We start from the raw sequence: 27,742 nt of genomic DNA, 5'->3' as shown, positions 1-27,742 counted from the left end.
TGGGTTCAGATCCTAGCTGGACACTTGCTTGTTGTGCCACTTGAGGCAGGCAAGTTATTTTGTATTAGGTCGGTACAGTGGCTCACGCCTGCAATCCTAGCACTCTGGGAAGTCAAGGTGACTGGATTGCATGAGCTCAGGAGTTCAAGAAGAGCCTGAACAACGGAGACCCCATAGCTACTAAAAATGGAAGAAACTAGCTGGGCCTTGTGGTGGGCGCCTGTAGTCCCAGCTACTGAGGAGGCTGAGGCAGGAAGATCACTTGAACCCAGGAGTTTAAGGTTGCTGTGAGTTAGGCTGATGCCACAATACTCTAACCTGGGGCAACAGAGTGAGACTCTGTCACACAAAAAGTTATTTTATATCTCTGTGTCTCAGTTTTATTTCCTGGAAACAGGGATTATAAAGGTTCCTACATCAGAAAGTTGTTATGAAGTTTCAGTAAGTTATGCTTTAGGTGGTGCCTGTGGCTCAAGGAGTAGGGCACCAGCCCCATATGCCAGGGGTGGCAGGTTCAAGCCCAGCCCCAGCCAAAAACTGCAAAAAAATAAAAATAACATAAAAGAACAGTGACAGTGCCTGGAGTGTAGTAAGTACTCAGTAGGCAATAACCATTACTTATCATTTCCTTTCTTCTTTCTGACAATCAGAAGATGGTGATTATATACCCCCTTCCACCAGCCCCCATCACACACACCAAGTCTTCTCTTCCCCAGTATAAAATACCTCTCCTAGGCCAGGTGCAGTAGCTCACTGTAATCCTATAATCCCAACATTTTGGGAGACCAAGGTAGAAGGATCACTCCTGAGCCCAGGAGTTTGAGACCAGCCTGAGCAACATAGTGAGACCCCATTTCTATAAAAAATAAGAAAAAAATAAGCTGGGAATGGTGCTACATGACTGTAGTAGCTATGAGTACACCTTGTATGTCAACCTGGGTAACAGCAAGACTCTGTCTTAAAAAAAAAAAAAAAGAAAAGAGAAGAAAAGTAGATCTCTTCTTCAGGAGTTTCACATAGGCCATCCTCACTCAGGGTGACAGTGGGCATCCTCATACTGTGGGCTTAGAGCTAAGCATGTCCTATGAGTATGATCTTGTTCATCTAAGAAGAGGGGCTATTGTCTCTTACCTCCCCAGTATGGTTCCCTTTCTAAGCAGACAGTCTAGAACAGGGGTCCTCAAACTTTTAAACAGGGGGCCAGTTCACTGTCCCTTAGACCATTGGAGGGCTGGACTACGGGCCCCAGGATGAGTCGGCTGCTAAGCAGGACAGGCAGCAGTGGCAAAAACATCCGGCCCACTGGATAACTGTCCTAGGCGGGCTGCATGTGGCCTGCAGGCTGTAGTTTGAGGACACCTGATCTAGAATAGTGGTTCTCAACCTTCCTAATGCCATGACCCTTTAATACATGGTTGGGGGTCATCACAACACGAGGAACTGTATTAAAGGGTCATGGCATCAGGAAGGTGGAGAACCACTGGTCTAGACCAAGATGGGCCTGGTGGCCCAAACCACCCCAGCCTGTTTGTAGGCATAGCTCACTGGAGGCTCTTGCTCCTGATGACTCTCCAGGTGGTGACAGTTGGGAGTGACATGATAAGTGAAGAGAGAGGTGTGGTGGTCACCATGTTGGTGATGGTAGTGGAAACAGTGAGAGTGGTGCGGATGCTGTGCGGATGCTGACAGCAACACTGATGATAATTGTGCCAAGGAAATAGGTGACACTGATGGTAGCAATAACAATGATACTGATGTCAGTAATGGAGATGTTGATGACAGAGGTGGTGATGGGATCCGTGACATTGATGATGGCAGTGGCGAAGGAGATGAGGTTGGTGAGACTGACATTGGTGAAGACAGTGGTAGGGACAATGATGATATTAGACACAGTAATAATGATACCAATGATTCTGATAATCATGACGGCGGAAGTGATTCTGAAGGGTCAGGTGGCTGGGATTATAGTGATAGTTGTGCTGGTGGTGGTGACTGTGACAGAGACAATGATGACAATCATCTTGACTAAACTGGTCATGATGATATTGGCAACGTGAATGGGGGTAATACCTATGGTGATAGAAATAATCATGATGATGAAGGTGATTATTCCAATATTAAGGATGGTGATGACAATGGGTCACATGGCCGTGGTGAGGGTGATTCTTTCAAACCCACATACCTATAGAGCTGAGAGTAAATGGAACACCGTGGGCCCCACTGCTCCTGACAAGACAGCCCCCGCCTGTGGCGCTCTCTGAGCAGGACCCCTGGCGTCTAGCTGACGGCCTTTGGTTGTGTGTTTCCCCAGGATAAAGAGCCCCCCTCTGAGAAGAGTCCTGGGGAGTCCACAGAGAAGCAGAACGGCTTAGCACAGATTGCACCAGACCTGACTGTGATCCAGTTCATCAGAGGTAAGTGAGCTCTGGCCAGGTTGGGGGAGACAGCGCCAGAGAAACCAAGGATGCTACACAGGATCCAGTCCCTGCCCGCTGTTCTTGATTCATCTTCTCCACCCACAGGAACCTCATGAGCACCATAAACTCTTTGTGAGCCTTTGCTCATGCAGTCCTCTCTGCCTGGAACAACAGATTTTATTGCTATCTATCAAAGTCTTCCCTGTCCCTCTAGGTCAGGCTCCCTCAAGAGCCTCACTTTCTTCCAAGAGGTCTTTTTTCCCAGCCAACAAGCCTGCTTCCCTCCCTTCTCTGGGCTCTCAGAATGCTCAGGCTTCTATATTAGCTCCAATCTGTGCCATGTCCAGCCCGTCTCCTGAGCACTGTGCTCCTGAAGGTCATCACCCCTGCTAAAGGCTCATCCATGAGCCTTCCTTTTATCCCACCAACTGCCATGCCTGCAAACAGGAGGCATGGAAATTATTAAATTCCCAGTCTGGGCAAAAGTACAGGGAGTTCTAGGCACCTGGGCTTTTGTTCTGGGTCCTTGCTTCTCTCTGGGCCTCAGTTTCTCCATCTGTACAGTGCACTCAATGATCTAAGGTCCATGTGGCTATGATCCTGAGACTACAAACTCAATCTGTAGGTAATTAGAGTAAACACTGTCACCAGAATGTTGCATCTAAAGATTCCAGTCCCGTGAATATCAAGTGAGTGCCTGCTATGTGCCAAGCTCTTGTAGACCACTGATGGTAAGTCAGAAGACCTGGATTTGAGTCCTGCCCCTAAAGCTCACCAGTGCACCATCTTATGGGAGGTGCTTTCCTTCTCTAACCTGAGTTTCCTCATCTGGAAGACTAGGTTGCTCTGGCTCACTCAAGGAGTGAGAATCAAACCGGTTGATGCATGGAAAGCCCCTGTATACTATTACAAACACGATACCCAAGTAAGGTACAGTTCTGTCCATTATGACTCCTACGCTTCTGTTACTGTCCTGAACATGTCTGAGGACAGTAAATTGAGCTGCCTGTGGTTTAGCAGGGCTTAATCTCTCACTGACTACTTTTGCAACAGGAAGGAATTAGGTCAATTTTGAGGAAGAGCTTCTCAAGACTTGATGTTGGGATAACAGTAACCTCTCCCTGGGTTCCTCAGCATTCCCAGAGAGAGGGCTTGGACTCCGGGGCAGGGGCCTGGACTCGCTAGCCTCAGGTCACCCTCAGCTGCCAGAAGGCCCTAGCACACTGCACCGTGGAACTGCTTATTAATCACTGCTTTGGCTCCAGCCCAGAGGGAAGCTGGGGTCAGTTGCCGAAATTGGATGCTAGAGCAAATGTTCTAGGCCAGATTATTTCTGGTGGTTTTAGCTTTAACATGAGCCTTGAGGGGGCCTAGGCAGGGCTGTATATAAGCCCAGTGGCTAGTTAGCCAACCTGCTTCTGCTAAGCCCCACAGGGGCTGGGCTGACCCTAAGACCTGGCCTTGACTGCCTGGGACCATGGGGGAGGAAACATGGTCCTTCAGCTGGAGGAACCTTAAACTCTTTTTTTTTTTTTTTTTTTTTTGAGACAGAGTCTTACTCTGTACCCTGGGTAGAGTGCCATGGCATCATAGCTCACAGCAACCTCAAACTCCTGGGCTTGAGCAATCCTCTTGCCTCAGTCTACCAAGTAGCTGGGACTATAGGTATATGCTACAACGCCCAGTTGGTTTTTTCTATTTTTAGAGGAGACTAGGTATTGCTCCTACTCAGGCTGGTCTCAAACTCCTGACCTCAAGTGATCCACTCACCTTGACCTCCCAGAGTGCTAGAATTACTGACACGAGCCACCATACCCGGCCAAGGAACCCTAAACTCTTAGGGAAAAGTAGTCCCTAAATGGGGGAAGGCCTCTGTCAGATGGGGGAGACAGTCTCCCTGATGCAAGATACATAGTTCATGAATGAAAGGCTAGCCCATCTTGTCCTATGGAAGAGACCTGACCTCTAGGGTGGAGAAGGTCCCTGTCTGATCGGAAGACACAGCCCCTGAACTGAAGAGGTTCCCTATCTAATGCAGGAGACTTAACTGTCTTTGAGTTAAGGGAAACTCCTAATAGTCCCTAAACGTAGCAAAGCCCTGTCCTATTTGAGGAGGACTGTGTTTTCCTCATCAGGAGTTGAGGGAGGCCCTGTCTTGTTTGATGCGGAGACATTGTGCTGAGCTGAGGGAAGACCTGGTCCCATGGGGAAGATCTGCCTCGGAGCTGGAGACAGGCCCTGGAACTCCCCTCAGCTGGCCCCATCTGAGTGAAAGGCATAGCTCTTCTCCTCCAGGAATTTTCCATCTGTTCTGGAGGCAGGCTGTGGATGCTGAGGAGGGATGAAGGATGGGCACAAGTGCACTGCAGTGATTAGTGCAGGAGACTGGATGGGAACAGCGGGATGGAGTCCTCCGGAGTCGGGCAGCTGGAGAGGCACAGGAATGGGGGAGGGGCAGAAAGGGGGAACAGCCCTTGTACTGGGAGTCAAGAGACCCTGAGAACTCTTGGCCTTGTTCTGGTCTCTCTGGACGAACTTGGGTGAGTCCCTGCCCCTCTCTGGGCCACACCATGCAGTGAGGGCACCTGTATAACTTAGGCCAAGCAGACTGAAATTCCATGGCTCTCTCAGGGCCTCAGATGCCCTGAGCAGCTTGTGGCCAGAGGTGGGGCTGGAGCAGCTACCTGGCAAGGGCCAGCTTCACAACTCCCCACTGCAAATGCTGGCTGCCAGCTGGCTGCGTACACTGAGTGCATGTGCTGGGACCAGGGGCAGGAGGCAGGCAGGCCAGGGGTGTAGAGGAGGGGGAATTCCACAGCCGTAACCCCTATCCATCCCTTCTGGACTGTTTTGTCTTTATTTTCTGGCTCCCAAGGAAACAGCTTCTGGCCTGGCCCAGGGATAGGGAACCAAGTGGCTTGGCCATGCTCTGGGGACAGATACAAATCTCACACATCTGAGGTCCTGTCCTGCTGTTGCAAGAACAAAAGGGAGCCCCCACCTGGCCCAGTTGCACCCGCCCAGCCTAGGAAGGCCTTTCCTCCTCTCCCCCACCCCTCACCTCCAACCTCCATCTCACTGACTGCAGGCCCACACACGCCTCTCCCTCTTGTGTTGTTAGTGGAGAGAGGGTTGCCAATGTCAGAACAGAAGGTGCTCTGGGACATCACCTGGGCTGCCGCTAGTGATGAGAACACAAAAGCCCAGAGAGGAAGGGACATACCCACCTTTCCATGCCCTTCAACTTAGCAGACTTGCAATGAGGGCAACCTGTGAACAACATGTTTTAGGGCTAGCAGGAGACTGGGCAGGACCCCACTGCCAGAACACTCACTTCTATTCCTGTCCCCAAGCTTTTACCCTGCTGGAATTCCTTTCACTTCTGGCTCCACCTTTCCAGGCTCCACTTCTCCACATTATTTAAGTCCTACCTCCAGGAGGCCATCCAGAGCCAGGCCTGCTCAGATTTCTCCTTTGGAGGTCTTAGATTCCACCCCAGACATTTTGACATTTGATCATGTATTAATCTGTACATCTATTCATTCATTCCACAAATATTTATTGAGTGCCTACTATGCCCTGGGCTCTAGAGATTCAGCAAATAATACAACAGACAAACCCCCCTGCTCTAAGGAAGCTTACAGTCCGGTGGGGTGGCAACAGTGCAGCTAGATGAGTGAGATGAGTAAGGGGCAGTAGGTTAGGTGAAGTGCTGCGGAGAAACGCAAACCAGGGATGGGGACATGGGGGGAGGTGCGGGCCTGTGCTGGGGACACAGAAGGGAGGACAAAAGCCTGCATTGGCCTGGAAAGAACTATAGCAAGACAGGCTGAGTGAAAAAAAGGAATAGATGAGAAGAATTACAAAAAAATGAGATGAGCTGGGATGGATGAAACAGATAACAGGATAACATGAAACAGAACTATAAGGAATCAAAAAAAGTTGAGCACCATGGCTCAGGCCGGTAATCCTAGCACTCTGGGAACCTGAGGCAGGAGAATCCCTTGAATCCCCAGTCAAGACCAGCTTGAGCAAGAGCAAAACCCTGTAGCTACTAAAAATAGAAAAATTAGCTGAGTTTCTTGGTGGGTGCCTGTGCTCCCAGCTGCTTGGGAGGCTGAGGCAGGAGGATTGCTTGAACTCAGGAGTTTGAGGTCGCAATGAGCTATGATCAGGCCACATATCAAAAATGAAGTCTAACTCAATGAAACAGAATGAAACAGAATTTCAAAAATAGAGTACAATTAAACCAAAAGAGGTCAAGTGCCATGGGGTGGAACTGACTGTAACAGAATTAAGTGGGATGGGATGTGATGGAAGAAATGGAATGGTCTCGGGGGTTGGCAGGGGGCAGGCACGGATGCTGTGGCCGGCCACCTATTCTGACAGTCTCCACCCATGCTCAACAGTCTTCCCCAGGGTGCTGCTGAGGACCCTGCGCCACCCCATCTTCTTGCTGGTAGTCCTGTCCCAGGTGTGCCTGTCTTCTACGGTGGCGGGCATGGCCGTCTTCCTGCCGAAGTTCTTGGAACGCCAGTTCTCGGTCACCGCCTCCTACGCCAACCTGCTCATCGGCAGCTGCACCTTCCCTTCGGCCATCGTGGGCATCGTGGTGGGCGGTGTTTTGGTCAAGCGCCTCCGCCTGGGGCCCATGCGCAGCAGCTTTCTTTGCCTGCTGGGGGCGCTGTTCTGCCTCCTCCTTGGCCTGCCTCTTTTCTTCATGGGCTGCCCTACCCACCAGATTGCAGGCATTCCCCGCCAGCCTGGGTGAGTGTGTGAGCCAGGGCGAGCATGTGCAGGGAGGGCTAGGGGAAGACCGTGGTCTCAGGCAGGAGCCAGGTCAGTGGCTCCAACCTCAGCTCCCCTGTGGCACCATCTCCTCACCTTTCTATTCGAGTTAAGCAGTGGGATGCTCTGAAAGGTTCCAGTGAAGGTGTCAGGCACCCCTAGAAGGGGTACCTGAATACTAGCATAAGACTCTAAGGGCAGAAAAGCTAAGGCCTGGGGCCTTGCTCTTGGAGGGTGGCGACCTCCTACATCTCCCTTCCCTCCTCCTCCAAGCTGCAGGCTGAGACAGGCCAAAGCCACTTGTGCCATGGTATCTCCAGAGTGGCCAAGCCCTCTAGGCCCAGCAGACGGTGGATGGAGATCACATCACAGGAAGCACGACCCAGCTCAGCCAGATGACACAGGCTGCCGGGGAGCTGGGTGGACGGGGGGCAAGCTGGGGCTGGACACCCTCTCAGGGAAACTGCAGAGGGGACTGGGGTACTGGGAAGGGGTTGGACTGCAGACTTCTGACTTTTTAGTTCTTAGAGCTGTGGGGCTAAAATTCTGTTGTTCCATGACCCTAACATTTCAGAATTCTTTTTCCACATGTGTGAGGGCCAGTCCAGGCTGCTGAGGCTCAGCTCCCTCCCACTTCCCTGCCTCCACAACCATCTCTCTCTTTCTCTCTTTCTCTCACACACACACATAACACACTCTCGTTCTTTCCCCTTGGGAGCCTTCTTGGAGAGGATGTTGGAAGTTACATCCCTGCCTGTTTTCCAGAAATGATTTCATTTTTCCTGGAAACTACTCCAGGCTTAGGTTAGCCCAACACCCAGCCAGAATTCCCCAAGTTCCTCTGTCCCCACCTCTTCCTTGGCATCTCCTGTCATCACCCAGGGGCCAGCTGTCCCCACCTGGAGCTCCTTCAGTGTAGCTGTGGGGAGCTCAGCTCAAGGCCAAAGAGGACCTAGCCTATCCCCTGTCTCTCTCAGGTCCCACCCTCACTGCCCTCCCCCAACTCTTTCCTTCCCCTTCCTTCCCTGTCCTAACTCCTTTTCTCAAATGAGGGGCAGGGGGCAACTCTGCTTTCTGCACTGAGGCCTTCTGTGTGCTGTGAGGGCTTTAGCCATGCCCTCAGAAAGCCGGTCTTCTGAGGAGGGAGCCACAATTTTCAAATGACTTTTACAGTAAAAAGTAAATGGGGGCTTGGTGCCTGTGGCTCAAGTGGCTAAGGCGCCAGCCACATACACCTAAGGTGGTGGATTCGAATCCAGCCTAGGCCCGCCAAACAACAATGACAGCTGCAACCAAAAAATGGCCAGGCGTTGTGGCGGGCGCCTGTGGTCCCAGCAACTTGGGAGGCGGAGGCAGGAGACTTGCTTGAGCCCAGGAGTTGGAGGTTGCTGTGAGCTATGCCATGGCACTGTACCTAGGGGGACAGCTTGAGGCTCTGTCTCAAAAAAAAAAAAAAGTAAATGGGGATTTGACCACGATTTTTTTTTAACCACGATTTTAAAAGAGGTGAATGAGGAAAAAGCCAGCACATCCAACATGCCCATCTTTCTTCCCCCTCTTACTCCTTGGCTTTGACAACTCACCCATGCTTTCATCTGTATTCTTGCAGTTTATTTACTGAGTTCTGTCTTCTAATTCACTGAGGAAGCCTTTTGGGTCCGATTCAGCAAGTTGAGGAGAGTTTTTCAACTAATGAAGTCTGCAGCTGCAATTGCTGAGGGTTTCCCAAGTGCCCAGTGCCCCGCCCAGCCTTCCCATACTCCATCTTGTTGAACCTCCATGGGATCTGTGTGTCGGGGCCAGGCTCCATTTTACAGATGCGTATAGTGAGGCTCAGTGAGGTAAAGTCACCCACACAGCTGGGACAGGGGTGAGGCAGCCTATCCGATGGTCAATGACAAAGCAGGGACAGAGTAAGAGCATCCCAGTGCTTACCTGCTCAGCCTTCCCAGAGTGCCCTGGGAAGTGCCTCTCCATGGGTAGAGTCCCCTGGCATAGCCTCTTGATGGGCCTCTGCTCAGACAGTGCCAACCTGTCTCCCCGCCACCCTCGCAGGAGACATGTCAAGACAGTGTCAGACACACACAGAGAGCACTGTCTGGCAGGGGAGGAAGGAAGGACTGTGTGGCTGGTGATCTTCCCCTCCATTCCCATGGAGACCCTCTACCCTGGGGAGGGAAAGGAGCTCACCTTTGCCCATGAACCCCTTCCCCACCCCACACACTATCTGTAGATCATCTCCCCTGCCCCTACCAGCCATCTTTGCCATGCCGTGGAGATTTCTCTAAGCCTGCCAGACCCACCCATCAGCCTGGGCCTCTGCCCACAGCCTTCAGCTTCCCTATCTGGCCTCCTCCTCCATAGCCTGGCCACTGGCCCGGTGGGACCCTGAGCCAAGCACCAGCCTCCCTGGGCCTCTGCCTCTTGGTAGGTGTGCCATGCTCCTTCTAGCATGAAGCCAGGTTGTACTCTTGAGTCCCAGGGGCCACCTCTCAGTGCCCTCCTGCTCCCTTAAACTCAGTTTCTCGCTGACCTCCCACTCCTGTGTATCCCACCTTGCCCTGGAGCAGAAACCCCCCCTGGAATTTGGGAGCAGGCCCTCAGGAGTGAGGCAGGTGGGACCAAACCGTGCCCTGGCAGCAGGATGGCAATGGCAAAGACAAAACCCCAGCCTAGCTGACAGGTAGAGAAACTGAGGCCCAGATAGAGGCCACAATAGGTAGGCGACCCCACAGGTGGTCAGGTCTCCTGATTGGGTCCCATACTCATAGATCTAATTTTCTAAGAAAAGGAAACAATCCATGTCATTGACATGAAATTCTGGGAGGAATTTATCATGTGTTTCCTGTAGAAGAAGCTCAAAGACTCATAGGATATAGGGGTTGGAGGTCCCCTTAGGAGGCCTCCTGAGCTTCCAGCCCTTCTCCCTGCTTATATCCCTCCAGTGCAAGGATTTCGGATTTTGCTGCTATGCCACATGGGGCAGCTCTGACGGTAGAGAATGTCTGTATGGAGCTGCAATCTCTGGCTATTGCTCTTGGGGTGGAGAACTGGGCTAGCAGGGTTGAGGTGGCCCCACTGTGGCCAGAGGGAGAAGAGCCAGGCCAATCCTGTGGCCTTCTCTCCCACCAGTGCTCAGCCCGGGCCAGGGCTATTTCCAGACTGCATGGAGCCCTGCTCCTGCCCATCAGATGACTTTAACCCTGTGTGCGACTCCAGTGCTCACGTGGAATACATCACCCCCTGCCATGCAGGCTGCACGGGCTGGGTAGTCCGGGAGGCTCAGGATGAAAGCCAGGTGAGTCAGGCCTCCAGAAGCAACTTCTGCCTTTCCCTGCCATGTTCTCCACCTCTGAATGCCCTCACTCTGTTGGCTCTCTTTTCTCTGTGTCTGTCTGTCTGTCTCCTTCTGTTGGCAGATGTAGAACACTATTCTCTCAATAAGCTTTCATTCAGCCCGGACCCAGGGCAAGGTGGTGAACCAGATCCGGCCCTCAGCTGTCCACGCAGGGTAGATGCAAAAGGAAATAACTCACAGGAATTGGCCAGGGTGTGGATAGGCAGGGGAAGAGGTGCCAAAGTACATGCAAGGATGGAAGGAGTGTGTCCCACCTGGGAGCATCATAGAAGGCTTCATGGGAGGCGCATTTGTGCCAGACATTCAAGGATGAGTAGGCAAACTAGGAGTTGGGAGGAAAGGGCTTTCTAGAATGGGGAGCAGCATAAGCAGAGATTTGCAAGAATGTAGATTACACACACAGACACACGGGTACACATGTACATGCACGCACACACATGCACACACAGAGTGTTTCAAGAAACTACAAAGAACTAGTTAGAGCAGAATCAGAAGGGTTCATGGAGGGAAAGCAAGGCCCAGACAAAGAAGGGCCTTGAATGCCAGGCCAGGAGAGGGGACTTTACCTGGAAAGCAGTGGGGAGCGATGGATTAATTTTAAGCAGGCAAGTGGCACTTGAGGCCATAGTGTGGAAAAGGATGAGCAGAGTGCAAGATAGGACATGGAGACCAGTGAGGAGGCTGACACAACAGGCCCATTTGGTCAGTCATTCAGTCAACAAACCACCAAAGGCCTCCCAGCCAGGAGCTGAGAATTCAGAGCCAAGCAGCCCAGTGGGGAAATGAGGGCTGTGTGATCAGCAGCAGCGCATTCTGTGTGAACCTTTGAAGGCCACTGAGACAAGCTGGCTTCCACTCCCCCTTCTCCTGGTCCCCTCAAATGACAAAGGGGAGAATATCCACCTTCACAGGCCCCTGTGTCTGTAGTAAAGCGTGGGGGAGGGAGTGTCAGGCTGGTTGCTGTTATATGATAACGTCCCCCTCTCTCCAGAATCCTCCCCTGTCCATCTTACAGACTCCCTGCCTTTAAGCTGGCACCAGCACCTGAGCCCCAGGCTCCTCCAGAGAGAGACCTGGGCCACCCCAGCTGGTGCAGAGTGGAGTGCCTACTGATGGTTGGTGGTCCTGCAGAAGCCACCCAGGCCCTGCCTAGGCTGTGTAAACTGTTGGCATTTGGAATAATCACAACCCTAGCCTTTTGGGTTCACTGTTCTAGTGAGTTTTATCTCCCTGAGAACCTTTCCAGAGGCCCCCAGGCCCTGGCAGGTGGAGCAGGATCCCTGGCAGGCCTGTGGATATGAGTCTCTAAACATACAGGTCAGACCACCCAGTTCAAATCCCTGTCCTGCCTCTAACTGGCTCTGTTACCTCAGGCAAATGATCTAACTTGTGCCTCAGTTTCCTGGTCTGTAAAATAGGCATGATATTATTGAGTGCCTGCTGAGAGTAGACACTGTGCCAAATAAATGCTTTACCCAGATGAATTCATTAAATAGTAAATGAAGAGCCACACACTGTTATCCAGGAAAAGCATGGAGCACAGTGCCTAGGGCATTTTAAGCACTAATATGTACTCCTGTCCATTGGACAGATGCGAAATGGAGTCCCAAGCATGGGCCAGGCATTGCCCAGAGTGTCAGTAGCAGAGCTATATCTGGACTCCAAGGCTCTGTCCTCCCCCAGCCCAGCCTCCTCTTTGGAACATCATGGAGGCTTGGGCTTGGGTACAGTATTTGGAGGAGGGTGCAGCTGAGACCAGGCCAGCACCCAGGGACTGTCACACTGGCCTGGAATTGTGCCTCGACATATCTGCTTCCTCAGGCCAATGGTGAGCTCAGGAATGGGTGGCTCAGCGCCCAGCACAGCTGTGCTCTGTAACACCTCATGAATGAGTGAGTGACCCAGGTGTGATGGGGAGGTGGGCGGCCACTGCACAGGGCCCGATGCCCAGGGGAGTGGCCTGATGCCCCAAGGGAGTGAGACTCAGAGATTGAAATCATTTATAAGAACTTCCAGCTGTGGAATTACATGAATGTGACTGAAATGTCAGGAAAAACCCAAGAGGAAGGTCTCTAGCCTTTGCATCTCTCCCAGCAAGCTTCTGCTTCTAAAAGAAACAGGGCAGGATCTCCTTCCAGTAACCTCGCCTGAGTGGGTTCCTCCTCCACCCTGTCTCCCGCCTTTAGTTGGAGGTCTGGACTTTTCCTGCAGTTTAAAACAGGGCGTGCTGAAAAGATCACACCCGGGCCAGCACAGCCTGGCTTCCACGTCGGCTCTGCCAGGACATGGAGAGAGCATCCAGTCACACGAGCCTACATGTTCTCTCCCTCCACTGCCCAGCCTTCCCCAATCCCGTTTCCTAAGTAACCTCAAGTCCAGACTCTTACCCACACACCTCCAACACCACTCCCCGACCCAGTTCCTCTCCGTACCCCAGCCTTTGTACTATCAGGTCTCATCTCTCTTTCGCTTAAAATTCTTCCAAGGCTCCCTGTATCTCGCTCAGGGCTTCCTAACCCTTTTCACTGCCGGGAGTGTGAGGCTGCCAGGACTGAAGGGGCTGAGTCTGCAGACGGCTGCAGCTGCCCAGGCCAGCCAAGCCACCTCGCACGCTGAGGGGACCAATCCCTGCTACCTGTGGCCCCAGTGGAAGCTCCAGTCTGTGGGGAAGAAAAGCAAGGCCCCGGCTTCTTGGCTTGGCCTCACTCCCTCCCAAGGGCCCCGGCTGCCAGAGATCAGGTTTTTTTTTCTTTTTAATTTAATTTTTTTGGCTGGAGGTTTTCCAGGCTACCTAAGGAGTATGAATGCAGGCTGGGATCAAACACACTGGAGGCCCAGCCTGGGGACATTTTCCCTGCAGTTAGTGTGCAGTGTTTAGGGAGTGATGCTCTTCTGGGTCCCTCCTTCTTTCTCTCTGTAATTTCCTCTCCTGCAAAAAGCCTCAGGCTCAGCCCAATTTGTGTGGACACAGCCCAGGTAGCTGCCTAGCTCCGCACGCCGTCCTGACTCAGCCAGGGGATAGGAAGTTCCGGACACCAGCTGGCTCTACCTCAGCAGGCTCTGGGCCCCTGGGCCTTTCACAAGCCTTCCCGGGCCTCAGGCGTTGGCTAGCTGCCTGCCCTTGGAGGCTCCTAAAGGCTCTTCTCCCCTCTCTTACCTCCCTAGGTTTTCTACACCAACTGCAGCTGTGTGATAGGGGGTGGCCCTGTGCCAGCGGGCTCCTGCAACTCAGCCTGCAGCCACCTGGTGCTGCCCTTCATGCTCCTGGTCAGCCTGGGTGCGGCACTGGCCGGTGCCACCCACACGCCCTCCTTCATGCTCATCATAAGGTGAGGGTGGGGGTTGGGCAGGGCCCGGAGACACCAAGAGGTCCTTAACCACAGGCAGGACGAGGAATTCTGAGGAAGAGTTTGAGGAAGGAGGCCACTTGTGTGTCCTGGTCCCCACCACAGAGTAAGGCCTCACTGGCCTGTCTTCATGCCCATGGCAGCCTGCTGAGGTGAGGTTATCTCCCCCATCCTACAGATAAGAAAACTGAGGCTCAGAGAAGTTCAGGAACTGGCCTCAGTCCCATGGCTAGTGTGGGGTGGAATGGTACTGGTGGCCCAGCCAGAGCCAAGGCATCGGCCTGCCCAGGGGAAGGAAGGCCATACCTGGTGCCCTGTCCTGGCCTCCCTGAGAGAGAGCATTATACTGTGAGGAAGAAGTGGAATCTCCACCTCCACCCTGCATGCACTGGATGAGACACAGTAGATGCAGCTGGGAAACGAAGCTACGTCAGCGTGGTCCATGATTCCGAATGCTGAGCACTGCTTTTTGGTCCAAGGTCTTTCTAACCTTTGTCCTGAGAGTACCTACTGGAACTGACATATTGTCATTTGAGTCCAAAGTCAGGGTCTTCTGGGTAGGGAGTGTTTTTCTATTCTCTCACTCAACAATTAGCACAGAAGCGTAGGGGTATTTTTCACACACACCAAGAAATCCCTTCTGCAATAGACGCACCAATTCATTTCCAACACCATTTACCTGAAGATGGTAACGGATCCCCCAGGTTGAGGGCTCAGTCCCACAAAGTTGTCCCCCACTTCTGCCGGTCACAGCTCCAATTTGTTTTACCTGGGCTTCTGATCAACTGGTTGTAAGTTAGGTTTGACCCCTGCCTTGAGTTTGATTAAATTTCTAGAGCAGCTCTTGGAACTCAGGGTAACACCTACTTACATTTATTGGTTTATTATAAAAGATATTACCAATGACACAGATGAAGAGATGTGTGTGGTGAGGCATGTGGGGCGAGCTCCCGGGCCCTCCCTAGGTGCACTACCTTCCAGGAGCCTCTGTGTGTGGTTCTCCAGAAACTTCCAGACTCAGTCCTTCAGGTTTTTAATAAAGTTACATCACCCAGGCATGATTGATTAACTCACTGACCATTGGCAATCAAACTTTAGCCCCTTTCCTCTCCCCAGAAGTTGGGGAGACTTCCAACTTCCCCAGACTTTTAGCCCCAGCCCTCTAAGCCTCTCTTGGTCCCTCAGGTGATCAGTCCCCATCCTGTTACTTAGGGGCTGCCAGAGTTCAGTCACTTCATTAGCATACAAAGGCACTTATCACTTTAAAGGAGCTGCATGCCAGGAAGACCCAATATATATTTCACAATATCATGGGGACCTCAGAGCACGATAATTCCAATTTTCCCTTTGCTGGGATTATTTTATTCACTATCTACTTTGTAGGAAATTAGAAAGGTGATAGAGCCCCTCACAAATATTAGAAGACATAAGAGAGAGAGAGAGAGCAGAGGAATCAAATGCCCTGACAGGTAGCCTAAGAGAAGTAGAGAACACGGGCTCTGGGCTGCACAGATTCTGGCTCTGACACCATCAGCCATGGGATTTTGGCCAAGTCATTTAATCTAAGTGTCAGTCTCCTTATCTGTAAAATGGGGCTAACAATAGATAGACCTAGCTCATAGGGGTGTGTGGGCTACAGTATAGAATTACTGAGCTAGCCACTGGTGTTATTTAGGAAGAGCCAGAGGATCCCAGGCTGGGATACTACAGTGAGAGAGGAAGCAGGAGGGAGTGTCTAACAGTCCAAGATCCAGGTCTTGCTAAGTGTAGGAAAAAGAGGAAGATTTAATAGGACCAGGTGTGGTGAGAGAGGGGTAGTGTCCACGACCAAGAACATAGGAGGTCGCACAGGACCCTGATGGTCAGTGGGTGTGCCCAGTGCAAAGGGACCAGGCTCTTCACTGAAGGGAGATGGGTGCAGGTCTGGTCTAGGGGGCTCAGAAATGCCCAATTCTCCAGGACTTTCTCTGCTCATCCACACAAGAAACCAATTTGGTGGTTTGCTGCGTTGGACATTTCTGAACTCCCTAGACCAGACCTTTGACAAGGGGAAGGCTGGGTAGTGACAGAGAAGGGTATGGTGAGAGCCCCTCCACACTGCTGCATGGGGGCTGGAAACTCCACCCTCACAGCGCCGTGTGTCTGCTTGTTAGGGGAGTGAAGAAAGAAGACAAGACTCTGGCCGTGGGCATCCAGTTCATGCTCCTGAGAGTTTTAGGTAAAGAGTCTGCTTGGAACCATTGGTGGTGGTAAAGGGGATCCAGATGACCACAGTGTGCAGGCCTGGGGGGCATATGCATAGGAGGGACCCAGTCCCTCACCGTAGGGCTCTCAAGTACATGGGGCAACAGACTCGGCCAGCTCTCCAGAAGGCAGTGTGTGAGCAGAGGCTGTACAGCCCGTCGAGAGGCCACTTTGGGTGCAGGGGTAGAGGTGGGCTTGAGGGCCAAAGACTTCTGAGCCAAGACCCTGGGGTTCAGATTCCCTAGTTGCACATGCCAGGGAGGGGGTGGGGCAGGGATGTGGCCTCCATTGACCCCTGAGCCCCTCTTTCCCCAGCCTGGATGCCCAGCCCGGTGATCCATGGCAGTGCCATCGACACCACTTGTGTGCACTGGGCCCAACGCTGTGGGCATCGAGCTGTCTGCCGCTACTATGACCACGACTTGCTCCGAAACAGGTAAGGCCTGGGCCAGAGAATGTGGAAAGGGTTCTGGGAATGCTCTCAGGACCCCAGATCCTGATAGGGTATCAGCTGAAGGGGAAGTTCCATTTAAGTCCACCTGCTGGGTGACAGGTGGTGTAGCCAGTGCCAAGCTCACAAATCCTATCAGCTGGACATTGTCTTTCCATTGTATAGATAAGGAAACTGAGAGTTAAAGTTAGGCACCCAAGGTCACTTCCCTGGAGCAAAAACTGGCAAAGTTGGGCCTTGACCCCAAGCTGTTTGGCTGCAGAGTCCATGCAGGAACTCAGGGATAATCCGGGGAGCAGCCTGCTTGAGAGGGACTAGAGGCCGGGTGTTAGGGAGAAAGCCCTGGGTTCCAGGCCTGGCTCTGTCTCCCCATTATGGGACTTACCTTGTCTGGGGCTCAGTCTTCCCATTTGTAACATGGGGAACTCAGAGGCACCTAGAGGCACCAAGGCCACTGGTCTGCGGTGGATGTGGAGAGACTGTGCTCGCAGAACTGAGGGCCAGGACCTGGTCACCTCCAGCTCTGGGGAGGGCACAATTCCTGTGGGTTTGGACTGTCCAGGGGGATCTTCCTAGCAAAGGAAAAGTTCTTGAAGGCCTTGGTGTGTTAAACAAAGAGGGAAGAGGGAATATTCTTTTCTATTAGCTGGAGGGGCAATCCAAAGCTGTACTTGTCAGGTCCCCTGAGCCCGCAGAGAGGTTCGGAGAGAAGCAGGGCCATCACAGGCCACACAGCAGTCCACGACAGGGCAAGGAGGTTGCCCAGGGCTCTTTCTGCAAAGCCCTTCACCCTTTTCCAGGGATGGGCCCCTGTGGAGGTCAATGTCTCCCCAAGGCTTCAATGTCTTCAATTGCACAATGAGTGATACCTGCTGACTCCATTCTGTCCCCATCTCAGGGCCGTCCAAGCCCTGGACTGGGAGCTCCTGAGTTCAAAGGTCCCTTATTCTTTCCCCAGGTTCATTGGCCTCCAGTTCTTCTTCAAGACAGGCTCCCTGGTCTGCTTCGCCTTAGTTTTGGCCATCCTGAGGCAGCAGAATAAAGAGGCAAAGACCAAGGGAACCATATGCAGCTCTAGCTTAGAGCAGCAACTGTTGGCATCAGGGCCAGCGAAGAAGACAGAAGATTCTAGAGTGTGAGCAGCCGTCCCAGGGCCCCACCTGGCTAAAAGTAGTTGTCACAGTTGGCACCTCCTCTGGGCTCTTCACCCAAGATTCCAAAGGAGCCCCGTGTTGCAATTCTGACTCCTCCACGAAATGGCTGTGTGACTTCAGGCAAGCCACTCACCTTCTCTAGAACTTTCTTTGCTCATCCACCTAAGAAACCAATTTGTGGTTTGCTGTGTTGGGCATTTCTGAAGCAAGAGGGTCTTCCCCCGGTGCTCCCTGAGACAGCCAGCTGAACCAGAACCAGGCTTTCCTGGATGAAATGACTGCATACCTTTCCTCTAGGCCCCAGGAGAGGGAAGTGGACCATAGTAGGTCAAGGCTGCCCTCCACACTAGGCCCTAGCCCTACTATGCCACTCACCTGGAGCACTTTCTCTGAGCCTCAGCCACCTCCTGTCAGGTGGCGATGACCTTGCCAGCTTTCAGGTTTGTTTAGCTTTGACCATCTGTGTTGTCAGGATAGACTCAGGTCTTCTCCCCAACTGCCGGCAGCTTTCAAGACGTGTCCATTTGGCGCCCCCTGGAGGCAGAGCCCTGAGCTGGACTTTGAGGGGAGCCCCTCAGCGAGGAAGGAACTGGCCTCACACTAGGAACATTCAGACTTAAATGGCCCTTCAGGAGGCTAGTCTGGGGACCCCAAGGAAGATTGGCTAGTGGAGAGCCTCACCTGTGACTCACGAAGTCCCAGCTCTTGTCAAGAAGCCACAGTTTAGGATGAGGCCTAGCACCTGCCTTAGGGGCCCTAGAGTGGGGAGGGAGACCAAGGCCCACACTTGGGTATTTTCAAACTTGAGACCAAACACACACTCACATTGCCAAGATTTCAGACAGGTGACAAGGGGCCACCAAAGTCACTGTGACCTTTGTGAACAGATCCCTAATTTCCCCATTTCCTCCCACTTATCTGGGGCTGTGTAGATAATGTCTCATTCTGTGACACCCAAGTTTTCTGGGATGGCACCTGGTTCTCTGTGCTGCTGGGAGCAGGAAAGCCCAGCTCTGCATCATGAGCGATTCTGTAGCTTGCTTGGGTCTGAATGAGACAATCCTTTTCTCCCTTAGGGTTTGTCTTGTTTTATGACCAGTCTTATCTGACTTGCTCATTTCCCTGGGAGGATAATAGAGTTTCCTGCTTGGCTCCCAGCCTATTCTGCTGCCATTACATCCACCTGGCTGAGACCTGTCAGGAAGCAGCTGACAGGGAGCCATTAACAGCAACTTGCAGAAGGCTGAGCCCAGCCCTGTGCTGGGGCCTGGGAGAGAAATGGGGTGGGGCACACATGGCTCTGGCCTTCTAGGAGGTCTCAGTCGAGGGCTTTAAGGTTTTCCCGTATGGAAGAAAGAGAGGGATACAGAAGCTCTAATTTCCTTTTTATTCTACCGATTAATGACGGTAAATATTTAACAAATATCTGAGCCTGTATTTATCAGTGTCAAGAATTTCAAAGTCTCCTCCAACTAGATGAGGCTTTCAGTACATTTCTGTTCCTTCCCCTTCCCTCCCGTTTCCCAGGTTTTGCAGAAATACTCTGGAATTGTAGATACAGCTTATTATTAAATTTGTTCTTCCATAATGTCTCTTCTATTACAAAAATCCTTTCTTTATAAACTGCATTAGTGGTCCGCAACAACCACATTATTTTCAGTTATTTAGATTTACGCTTTACTGGATTCCTTGCTCATCATTGTTTCTTGTATATTACCTCTTTCTGTATCTTTATATTCCAGGCTAATTTTTATTTGGCTGAGAAACTTCCTCTAGTAAATGTTTAAAAAATGGGATAAGGTCATGAGGCCTTTTTAGTCCTCACCTGTCCAAACTGTCATTCACATTTCACAGACAAGGAAACCAGCTCGGAAAGGATAAGTGACGTTCCCCAAGATGAGAGAGAAAATAAATAGTGAACCCAGAATTGGATCTTGTGGGAACTGAAGCATACACAATTTGGGGAGCCCTCTTTAAAAAAAAAAATACAAAATTAGGTAAGAAAACAAATATGATGAGAAAATATTGACCTAGAAAAATAGAATGATAGATCTAGAAAAACAGAATGATATTTTTATTAACTAACATCCTTGCACACGTCTAAAACACATTTTTCCCCCTTGGTGATTAGAGGAAATTCCTAGAGTCTGGACTGGCTTTTGGATCTGTGCATTTCAAACCTCGTTTCTCAGTGGCTTCTATATCGCTTATATACTTCCTGGGCCAGGTGGCATAAAACACATTCATATCATGATGTGACCTCTGCATAGGACACCTCCATGTCACAACTCTGAGTCAAGTAGTGTGCAGGCATATATCTAGAAGCCTTTCTTTACACAGAGATAACTATCCATAATTTATACACAGAGGTAACTGAGAAACACATAAACACATCCCAGTGAGCCCAAATGAAACCAATTCCCCACAACTCAACTCCATCTTGGTTAGATCTCAGAAGTGCCCATGACTACTCTGTCTAGCTCATATAAAGAAAACCTGAGACACAGGGGAAGTTGGAGTGGACAGAAACAGAAATCTTGATTGTAGTTAAAATGTCTTATCTTTCCAAATTTCAAAAAAAAAGTGAGACTATGAACACCCAATTAACATCTGTCCCTGTGGGAAGGGATCCTGGTGGTCAAGCAACATCTACCTCCAGGTGAGTCTGCCTCTGGGCTGAGCTGAGATATGAAGGAGAAGATAAGGACCTAGTGCTTACAGCCTCTGGCCTGGCCAGGATAAGGGGACTCAGGAGTCACCACAAGAGAAACATGGGGCTGAGAGCTACGGGGGGTAGGTCAGGTCAGGGCCAGGGATTCCCTCTCCCCTAATACATGTTAGTCTCCTGTCAATGAAAGAGCTGTGTGCCTCCACATCAGTGAGCTCACTTCCTTCTCACCCTTTACCAGGGAGTTGGGAGAATGCATTAAGTCTCCAGCCTAGATTCTGCTGGTGGTAAAGTCAGAAGAGGATAGAACTAGACCTGAACTGACATCCCAGTGCCTGGTCCTGAGTTATTTTTCTGCCTGTAGACCCATGCTGGGAAGTCCCAGGGCAGGCAGATGCCCCTCAGGAGCAGGGAGCCAGGAGCCATGACTGGCACACTGATGGATGAGGAGGGAGAACACTCGGACGCCCTCACCATTAGCCAGATGTGCTGAATTCTTTCCCATTCACATGCCTTTGCTGTGCTGCTCCCTCTGCCTAGATTGCTTTACTCCATCCCTCTGCGTGTCTTTCCATCCCCTTTTCATAAAGTTCTACCTAATCTTCTAGGCCCAGCTCAAAGGCCATCTCCAGGGAGGCAGTATGGTACAGGCAAGTGGGAGAGGTAACTACCACCTTGAGAATCTCATAAAAGACATAGACTTTCCATTAAAAAAAAAATACATACAGACACATATACACAATTGTGCATATGATTTCAGGAGTTGAAGACCATCCGAGCCTGGGTGTAGGCCCAGGAGCCCAGGTCAAAAACCCTTATTAGAGGGAAAAGATCAGAGCTGCAGGCTCAGCGCCTGTGGCTTAAGTGGCTAAGGTACCAGCCACATACACCTGAGCTGGTGGGTTCGGATCCAGCCCGGGCCCACCAAGCAACAATGACAGCTGCAACCAAAAAATAGCTGGGCGTTGTGGCGGGTGTCTGTAGTTCCAGCTACCTGGGAGGCAGAGGCAGGAGACTCGCTTGAGCCCAGGAGTTGGAGGTTGTTGTGAGCTGTGATGCCACGGCACTCTACCCAGGGTGACAGCTTGAGGCTCTGTCTCAAAAAAAAAAAAAAAAAAATCAGAGCTGCAGAATCAACCAGACTTAGGATCAAATCTTTATTCTGCCACTTATTCATTGTGTGACCATGAACAAATAAACTTCTCTGCACCTGTGTTTCATCTCCTGTAAAGTGAGACTAATCTTGCCTACCTCCTGTCTCCCAGAAGTTGTGAGGACCAAGTAATACAATATACTTGCCTACAGGCACTACACCTGATGATCAGGATTTGTAAATTTCCTTACCTTTCTCTGTCCCAGAAAGAATGTAATGAACACAAAGAGCATTGGGGTGGGAGGGATGGTGATGACAGAGGGAGGAGGCACATCCCGCTGCCCTGCTCTGGCCACAGCTCTGTTGTCTCCTAATCTCTCCCCTGCTGTCAGCTAGGGCTCAGATGGCCGAGTCTTATCTCTGCCCACAGCCAGCTTGGGGCAGCTTTTCTCAACCAGATTTACATTTTTATTGATTTTCTTTCTCCCTTCCAGAGCAGTTTCTTCCTTTCTGCCTCCCCGTTGGCTACAGAATGGGCCTACCCAGGGAAAATGGCAGTTCTGAGGCTGGTCAAGAAGTGATGGTTCCAGAATGAGTTCTTGAACCAGCCACCTAGCCATCCATCCATCCATTCATTCATTCAGCCACTCACTTGAAGAACATATCTTACATGTCTGCTCTGTGCCTTGTGCTGGCACTGCTGGGGACACAACTCTGTGTCAGGTACAGTCTCTACTGTCAGGAAACTCCTAGTGTTCACAAAGTGACCAATAGTAACAAAAGCATGAGCTGTCATACAGGAGAGGGAAAAGGAAGCCACACACTCTCCCTGGAACCATCAGGAAAGGTTTCCCAGAGAAGGTAAAAGCAGAGCTGGCCTTAAAAATTGGGCAGGATTTCCCCAAGTGGGGAAGATAGGAATGGGCAGGAGAAACAACAGGATGAGCAAAAATAGTGAGGTGTGTCTGAGATAGAGTGACAAAAGCAATGTAGCTAGAGCAGGCCATGTGCAGGGCCATCAGAAGAGTGGAGTGCTAAGGCTGAAGAGACCAACAGGGGCCAAGTGTTGAGTTCCAGATCAAGACTTTGGATGCCTTTCTGAGGACAAGGTGGGAGGCCTTGAAGCATTGATTGATGGGTTATTCCACTGATCAGGTATTTTTTATTTTAAGCAGGGAGTGACAGGACAAGATTTATAGTTCAGAAAGGCTGCTGGCTGCACCATGGAGGCTTTGAGTAGCGAAGGGAAAGGCCAGGAGCTCAGGGAGGAGGCTGGTGCAACAGGCAAGAGAAGCAGAAGGCCTTGAGCCAGGTCAGGAGAGGCATCATAGAAGTGGGACATTTAAGCTGACTCTTGAAAGATGAGTAGGAATATACCAGGTGGAGAAGTTGGGAAGTATGTCTAGGCAGAAGAAACTACACAGATAAAGGCTCAGCAAACAGACAGCTTCTGGCAGGCTTGGGAAATTTCCACTAGTTCCGTAGGGCTGGAGAGAGGGCACAGTGGGGATGAGGCTGAGGAAGTGGGTCGGAGCTCTCAACGTCCTCTGTACCCTGAGCCTAACTCTGGTGGGAGTGCAGATGGGGCCCTTACCACAGTACAGGGCTGGCTATATGGAACTGAGAGCCCTAGGCCATGGTTCTCCTTATTCAAACCTTTCTGTGTTCACAGCACTTCACATTTTACAAAGTCCCTTCATGCTTGATCCTCATGGTTTCCTGGTGAGAAAGGCAGAAAAAGAATTATTATTCCCATGCAGTAGATAAAGAAACTAAGGACCAGAAAGGTGTAGAACTTGCCCAAGGTCATTTAAGAGCCCAGATATTCCCCTCCTAACGTTCCCATGTTGTTTCTAATAAATCAACTTGTCCTTGAATCACATATACAGTAGAGGCAGATGCTGACTAATGTGGTTGAAATGAAAAAAGGTGGGGGGATAGAAAACACATCAGAGAATGCCCCCATTTCTGCAACCTTCACTCTGGAGGTGGGGGCATTCCAGCTGCGAAAACAGAATGAGGTCTTCACTGTTTTGAAATTCCATAGACAAGGGGACCAATCCCAGCTCTGCCATTTATGGGATATGGGAAGCCACTGTGCTCATCTGAGCCTTGGTTTTCTCACCTGTAAACGAAAGAAACAAACTTTACCCATCAGACTTGTGAGAATTTAATGTGATGAAGTAGCACTATAGTAGTTACCCATTGCAGAATAATAAATTTTCCCAAAATTTAGCAACTTGAAACAACAAATATTTATTACTTCATGCATTTTCTGAGGATCCAGAACCTACAAGTGGGTTAACGGGGAGATGCCAGCTCAGCATCTCTAATGCATCAGGCAGGGCTGCAGTCATCAGAAGGCTCAGCTGTGGCTAGAGGGTCCTCTCCTAAGCTCACTGTGGTTGTCATCAGGCCTCTATTCCTTGTTGGAAGTTGGCAAAAATCTTTAGTTCCTTTTTATATGGGCCTGTACATGAGGTTGCTCATGACAAGGCAGCTTCTTTCCCCTAGAATGAATGACCCAAGGAGAATATATGTTACCAAGATGGAAGCCATGATGTCTTTTATAATCTAAGCCTGGTAGTAACATACCATAACTTTTTCTATATTCCTTTGGTCACACAGACTAACTCTGATATAATGTGGGAGGGGGATACCAAAGGTTGTGACTAGCAGGAGGTGTGAGTCATTGGGACTGATTCAGAAACTGGCTACCACAAGCACACAGACCAATGCCTGGCACACAATAGGTAATTATTATTAGTTGCTATTACTCTCGGTATGATTGCAACCTGGCTGGGAAGATAAGATTTGGACGTGAAAAGATGAGAATAAATGAATAGTGGAATGCAATTTGAATTAAGCAATGCTCAATTACATAGTAGAACAGAGTGTATAGGCAAAGGAGTATAAACCAAGGAAAACTTCCTGGCAGAGGTGGTGCAAAGAGGGGAGGCTGATCCAGAGAGAAGACTGAAGGTGAGTATGGTAGGCCACTATTGGTTGCCTTCACACAGCAAATCCCCTCTTCTTCCTTCCAGGAGCAAGGTGGGCACTAGAAGGATGATCCAAGGCAGCAATGGAATGCCTTTTCTTTTGTCAGTGAGTAGGCATTTGACCTCATTTTGGTCAATAACACGTAAGTGGTTGGTTTTCAGGGGGAAAGCTTCCCTCGTGGATAAGAGAATGGCATGAGAAGAGAAGACCCTTTTTGATACTGTGCCCTTTCTTCCTGCTGGAGAGGACATGGTGCTTGATGCCACTCAGTCATCTTGCCATCATAGAATGGGAGTTCCTGGGTTGTCAGAGATATTGCTAAGTCAGAAGACCAATCCTGGTACCACCTTCCTCTGACCTCCTTGTTAAGGAAACAGAAGTTTTAAGCTACTCTAAAGTAAGTGACCTCTTCCTTGTGTCCTAACTGATTTCTTAGTTCCCTCTGAGGTTATTTCCTTTTATCAAGGAATATAGAGGGAAGATTGGAATGGCAAAGGGCCCTGGGCTGGGTGGCAGGAATCCTTGATCTAACCCAAGCTCTGCCTGAGTTGTTCTGTGATCTTTGTCCCTGACCCTCCCGTCCTCCAATAAATGTAGCTAATATTTATTGACTGTCCACTGCGTGCCAAGCACTCAGCTAAGAGCTTCCCTTGCATTATCTGGTTCAATCTTCACAATAACTCTGTTCTGTTGGTATTATTATTCTCTTTACTTTAGGGATAAGGAGATTGAGGCCCAGAGAATGAGGTAATATGCCCCAAGTTATACAACAGAGTACTGCTGGATCTCTGGATTCCAAATTCAGCTTTGTCTCTCTCCAAATTCTAGACTCCTGACCATAATGCCTAGCAGTGAAAGGAAGTCTTTGGACAAGGTGACCTCTAAGGGCCTCTTTTCAGCTCTAATATTCTTTGATTTGCTGTCCCATTTCTAGCTATATAATCAACAAACCAGCTTAGCTTAGAGAAGAAAGAAATAAGGACTGTCTTTAGCCATCCGAAAGCTGTCATGTGAGTGGGAGATTAGACTTGCTCAGCATAGCTCAGGGGACATGAACTGGACCAGTGTGGGAGCACTAGAGAGAGACAGAGTGAAACTTATATAAGGGAGAACTTTCTAGCTGCCATTTGGCAGTGAATAGAGCTATGCCAAGATGTAATGACTTCTTTGTAATGAAGGTTACGCAAAGCTGTGTTTGATCAACTTTTGTCAGAAGCACTACATTGAGACTTATGGTAGGAATTAAATGGGATAACATATAAGGATATTCCTAGTTCAGTGCCTGTAGCTCAGTGAGTAGGGTGTCAAGCCACATACACCGAGGGTGGTGGGTTCAAGCCTGGCTCGGGCCTGCTAAACAAAAATGACAACTGCAACAAAAAATAGCTGGCTGTTGTGCTAGGCATCTGTAGTCCCAGCTACTCGGGAGGCTGAGGCAAGAGAATCACTTAGGCCCAAGAGTTTGAGGTTGCTGTGAGCTGAGACACCATGGCACTCTACCTAGGGCAACATAGCGACATAGTAAGACTCTGTCTCAAAAAGAAAAAAAAAAAGAATATTCCTAGCACTATAACTGATACAATAAAGGGGATCAATAAACTGTTGTGGTTTTTTTTTCCTTTTAAACACTGAGATTCTTGGATTTTAAGATGGTATAATATGGATTTTTGGCTCTTTGGCTCTAACATTCTACAGTTCTATACTCTCTGTGGCTCTGCCCTGCTAAGATGGCTATGGTTTTCATACTCTTAACTTTCCATAATTGCGTGGCTCTACAACCTATGATTTCATAATTTAATAGTCTGTAGCTTTAACAATTCAACATTCAATAAAGTATCTCTCACTAGTTCCAGAAACAAGGGAGTCACTCCTAAGTTGTGCTTCAGTGGCCTGGGAACAGATTGGGCTACTCCCTCTGCCCACCTTATCATTCTACCATCATCTCCCCAACCCTGCCTCAGACTCTCCATTCCAACCAACTATCCTCCCTGATCCCTATCCCATCCACACCCTGCTATCTACTGACCAACTAAGTGGGTACAGTCACTCTACCTACTGATGATTGTTCATTAAACAAGAGCTTTACTATAACCTGGCTTTTACCTATTTCAAAAGGCATATAAAGGAATGAGAAGACGTGGTCACAGTTTCAAGGGGCCTAATATTTATTTTCTTTAAACCCAACTCAAATTCACCTCTACTAGGAAGCTTTCATCAATAAGTTAACACCAATAACCTTAATCTGAGTCTGAAATGTGAATATCTGAGCTCTTTAGTTGGTTATTGTGCACACTGTAACTTATCTGCTTATCTGCTTTCTCTCCCTGATTATATGTGAGATTGCCCTATGAATTACAAGTATGTCTCCTCAACCAGACTGGCGAGTTTTCCAGAGGAAGTCTGTGTCTTCTCCATCAGACTGGAGGCTCCATGTAGATATGGGCCATGCTTCCCTTACATCGTACTTGAGTTATAGTTACAGGTAGAGTAATGTTCCTCTATCAGATCCATAAATTCCCAGAGGCAAGTTTATGTCTCTGTCATTGGGCTGAGAATTCCATAAAAGCAGAAGCCACATTAACCCACAAGATGCAGAAGTCCCCAGGGCAAAGGACTGTCTCTCTACGCTCAGACTTGGGGCTTCTCTCTGGCAGCAAGGAGTCTAGGGTTTTCCCCTCTCTGTGTATTCTCTCAGTCCCAGGCTAGGACTCTGACCATAAAAAGTGATATTTTTCCTACAGTAAACAGACAAAAACTGGAAAAGGGAAGACTCGGGAGGCAGAATAGGCACTCAAGCCCCTCCCAACATATCCAGACCTTCCCTTGGTCTATCCTGGGTCCTCTCTTGAAAGCTGCTGTCTGTCGGCCCCAAGTGGGTCTCTCCCAACTCCTCCCAGCAACTCAGAGCAGTAAGTGAAGATGTCAGCACCTTGGACAGCACCCAACCCATTACAGGACGCGGAGCCAGCGGAAGCAAAGCTCTCCAACTCCCTCAGCCTCTGGGTGATGGATTTCCTCATTTCTCAATTTGATTAAAGCCCAGTAGATAACCAGAGCGCCTTGTTCCTTTCTCTTCTCCCTTCCTGATGAACATAATTAACTCTGTCAGGCTGGGAATACTTGCTCTTAAATACCGCCTGCCCAGCCCCCACCCAGACATGAATCAGTAGCACCCAGCCAGAACACTGGAAGACTCATATGTTTCTTCCTGGGGGATGGAGG

General features: G+C 50.0%; 1 protein-coding gene across 8 annotated transcripts in view; it reads left to right on the top strand.

Annotated features, from left to right (window-relative positions):
* SLCO2B1 (solute carrier organic anion transporter family member 2B1) overlaps window positions 1–19,686 on the top strand; it is a 56,565-nt gene extending 36,879 nt beyond the window's left edge. For 7 of the 8 annotated variants that reach the window (XM_023515896.1, XM_023515410.1, XM_023516666.1 and 4 more), the window contains exons 8-14: window positions 2,312–2,414; window positions 6,827–7,184; window positions 10,338–10,503; window positions 13,729–13,892; window positions 16,064–16,128; window positions 16,470–16,590; window positions 17,564–17,744. In XM_023515896.1, coding sequence (XP_023371664.1) covers window positions 2,312–2,414; window positions 6,827–7,184; window positions 10,338–10,503; window positions 13,729–13,892; window positions 16,064–16,128; window positions 16,470–16,590; window positions 17,564–17,744 — 1,158 coding nt within the window. Of the gene's footprint in view, window positions 1–2,311; window positions 2,415–6,826; window positions 7,185–10,337; window positions 10,504–13,728; window positions 13,893–16,063; window positions 16,129–16,469; window positions 16,591–17,563 lie in introns of all 8 variants that reach the window. The other variant, XM_023514933.1, reaches the window with a different exon arrangement.
* The last annotated feature ends 8,056 nt before the right edge of the window (window positions 19,687–27,742 follow it).

The sequence above is a fragment of the Otolemur garnettii genome, unplaced genomic scaffold (genome assembly GCF_000181295.1).
Source record: "Otolemur garnettii isolate 467f Iridium unplaced genomic scaffold, OtoGar3 scaffold00001, whole genome shotgun sequence".
NCBI lineage: Eukaryota > Metazoa > Chordata > Mammalia > Primates > Galagidae > Otolemur > Otolemur garnettii.
The sequence above is the reverse complement of the archived record's forward strand: the minus strand, read 5'-3'. Positions and strand labels throughout refer to the sequence as shown.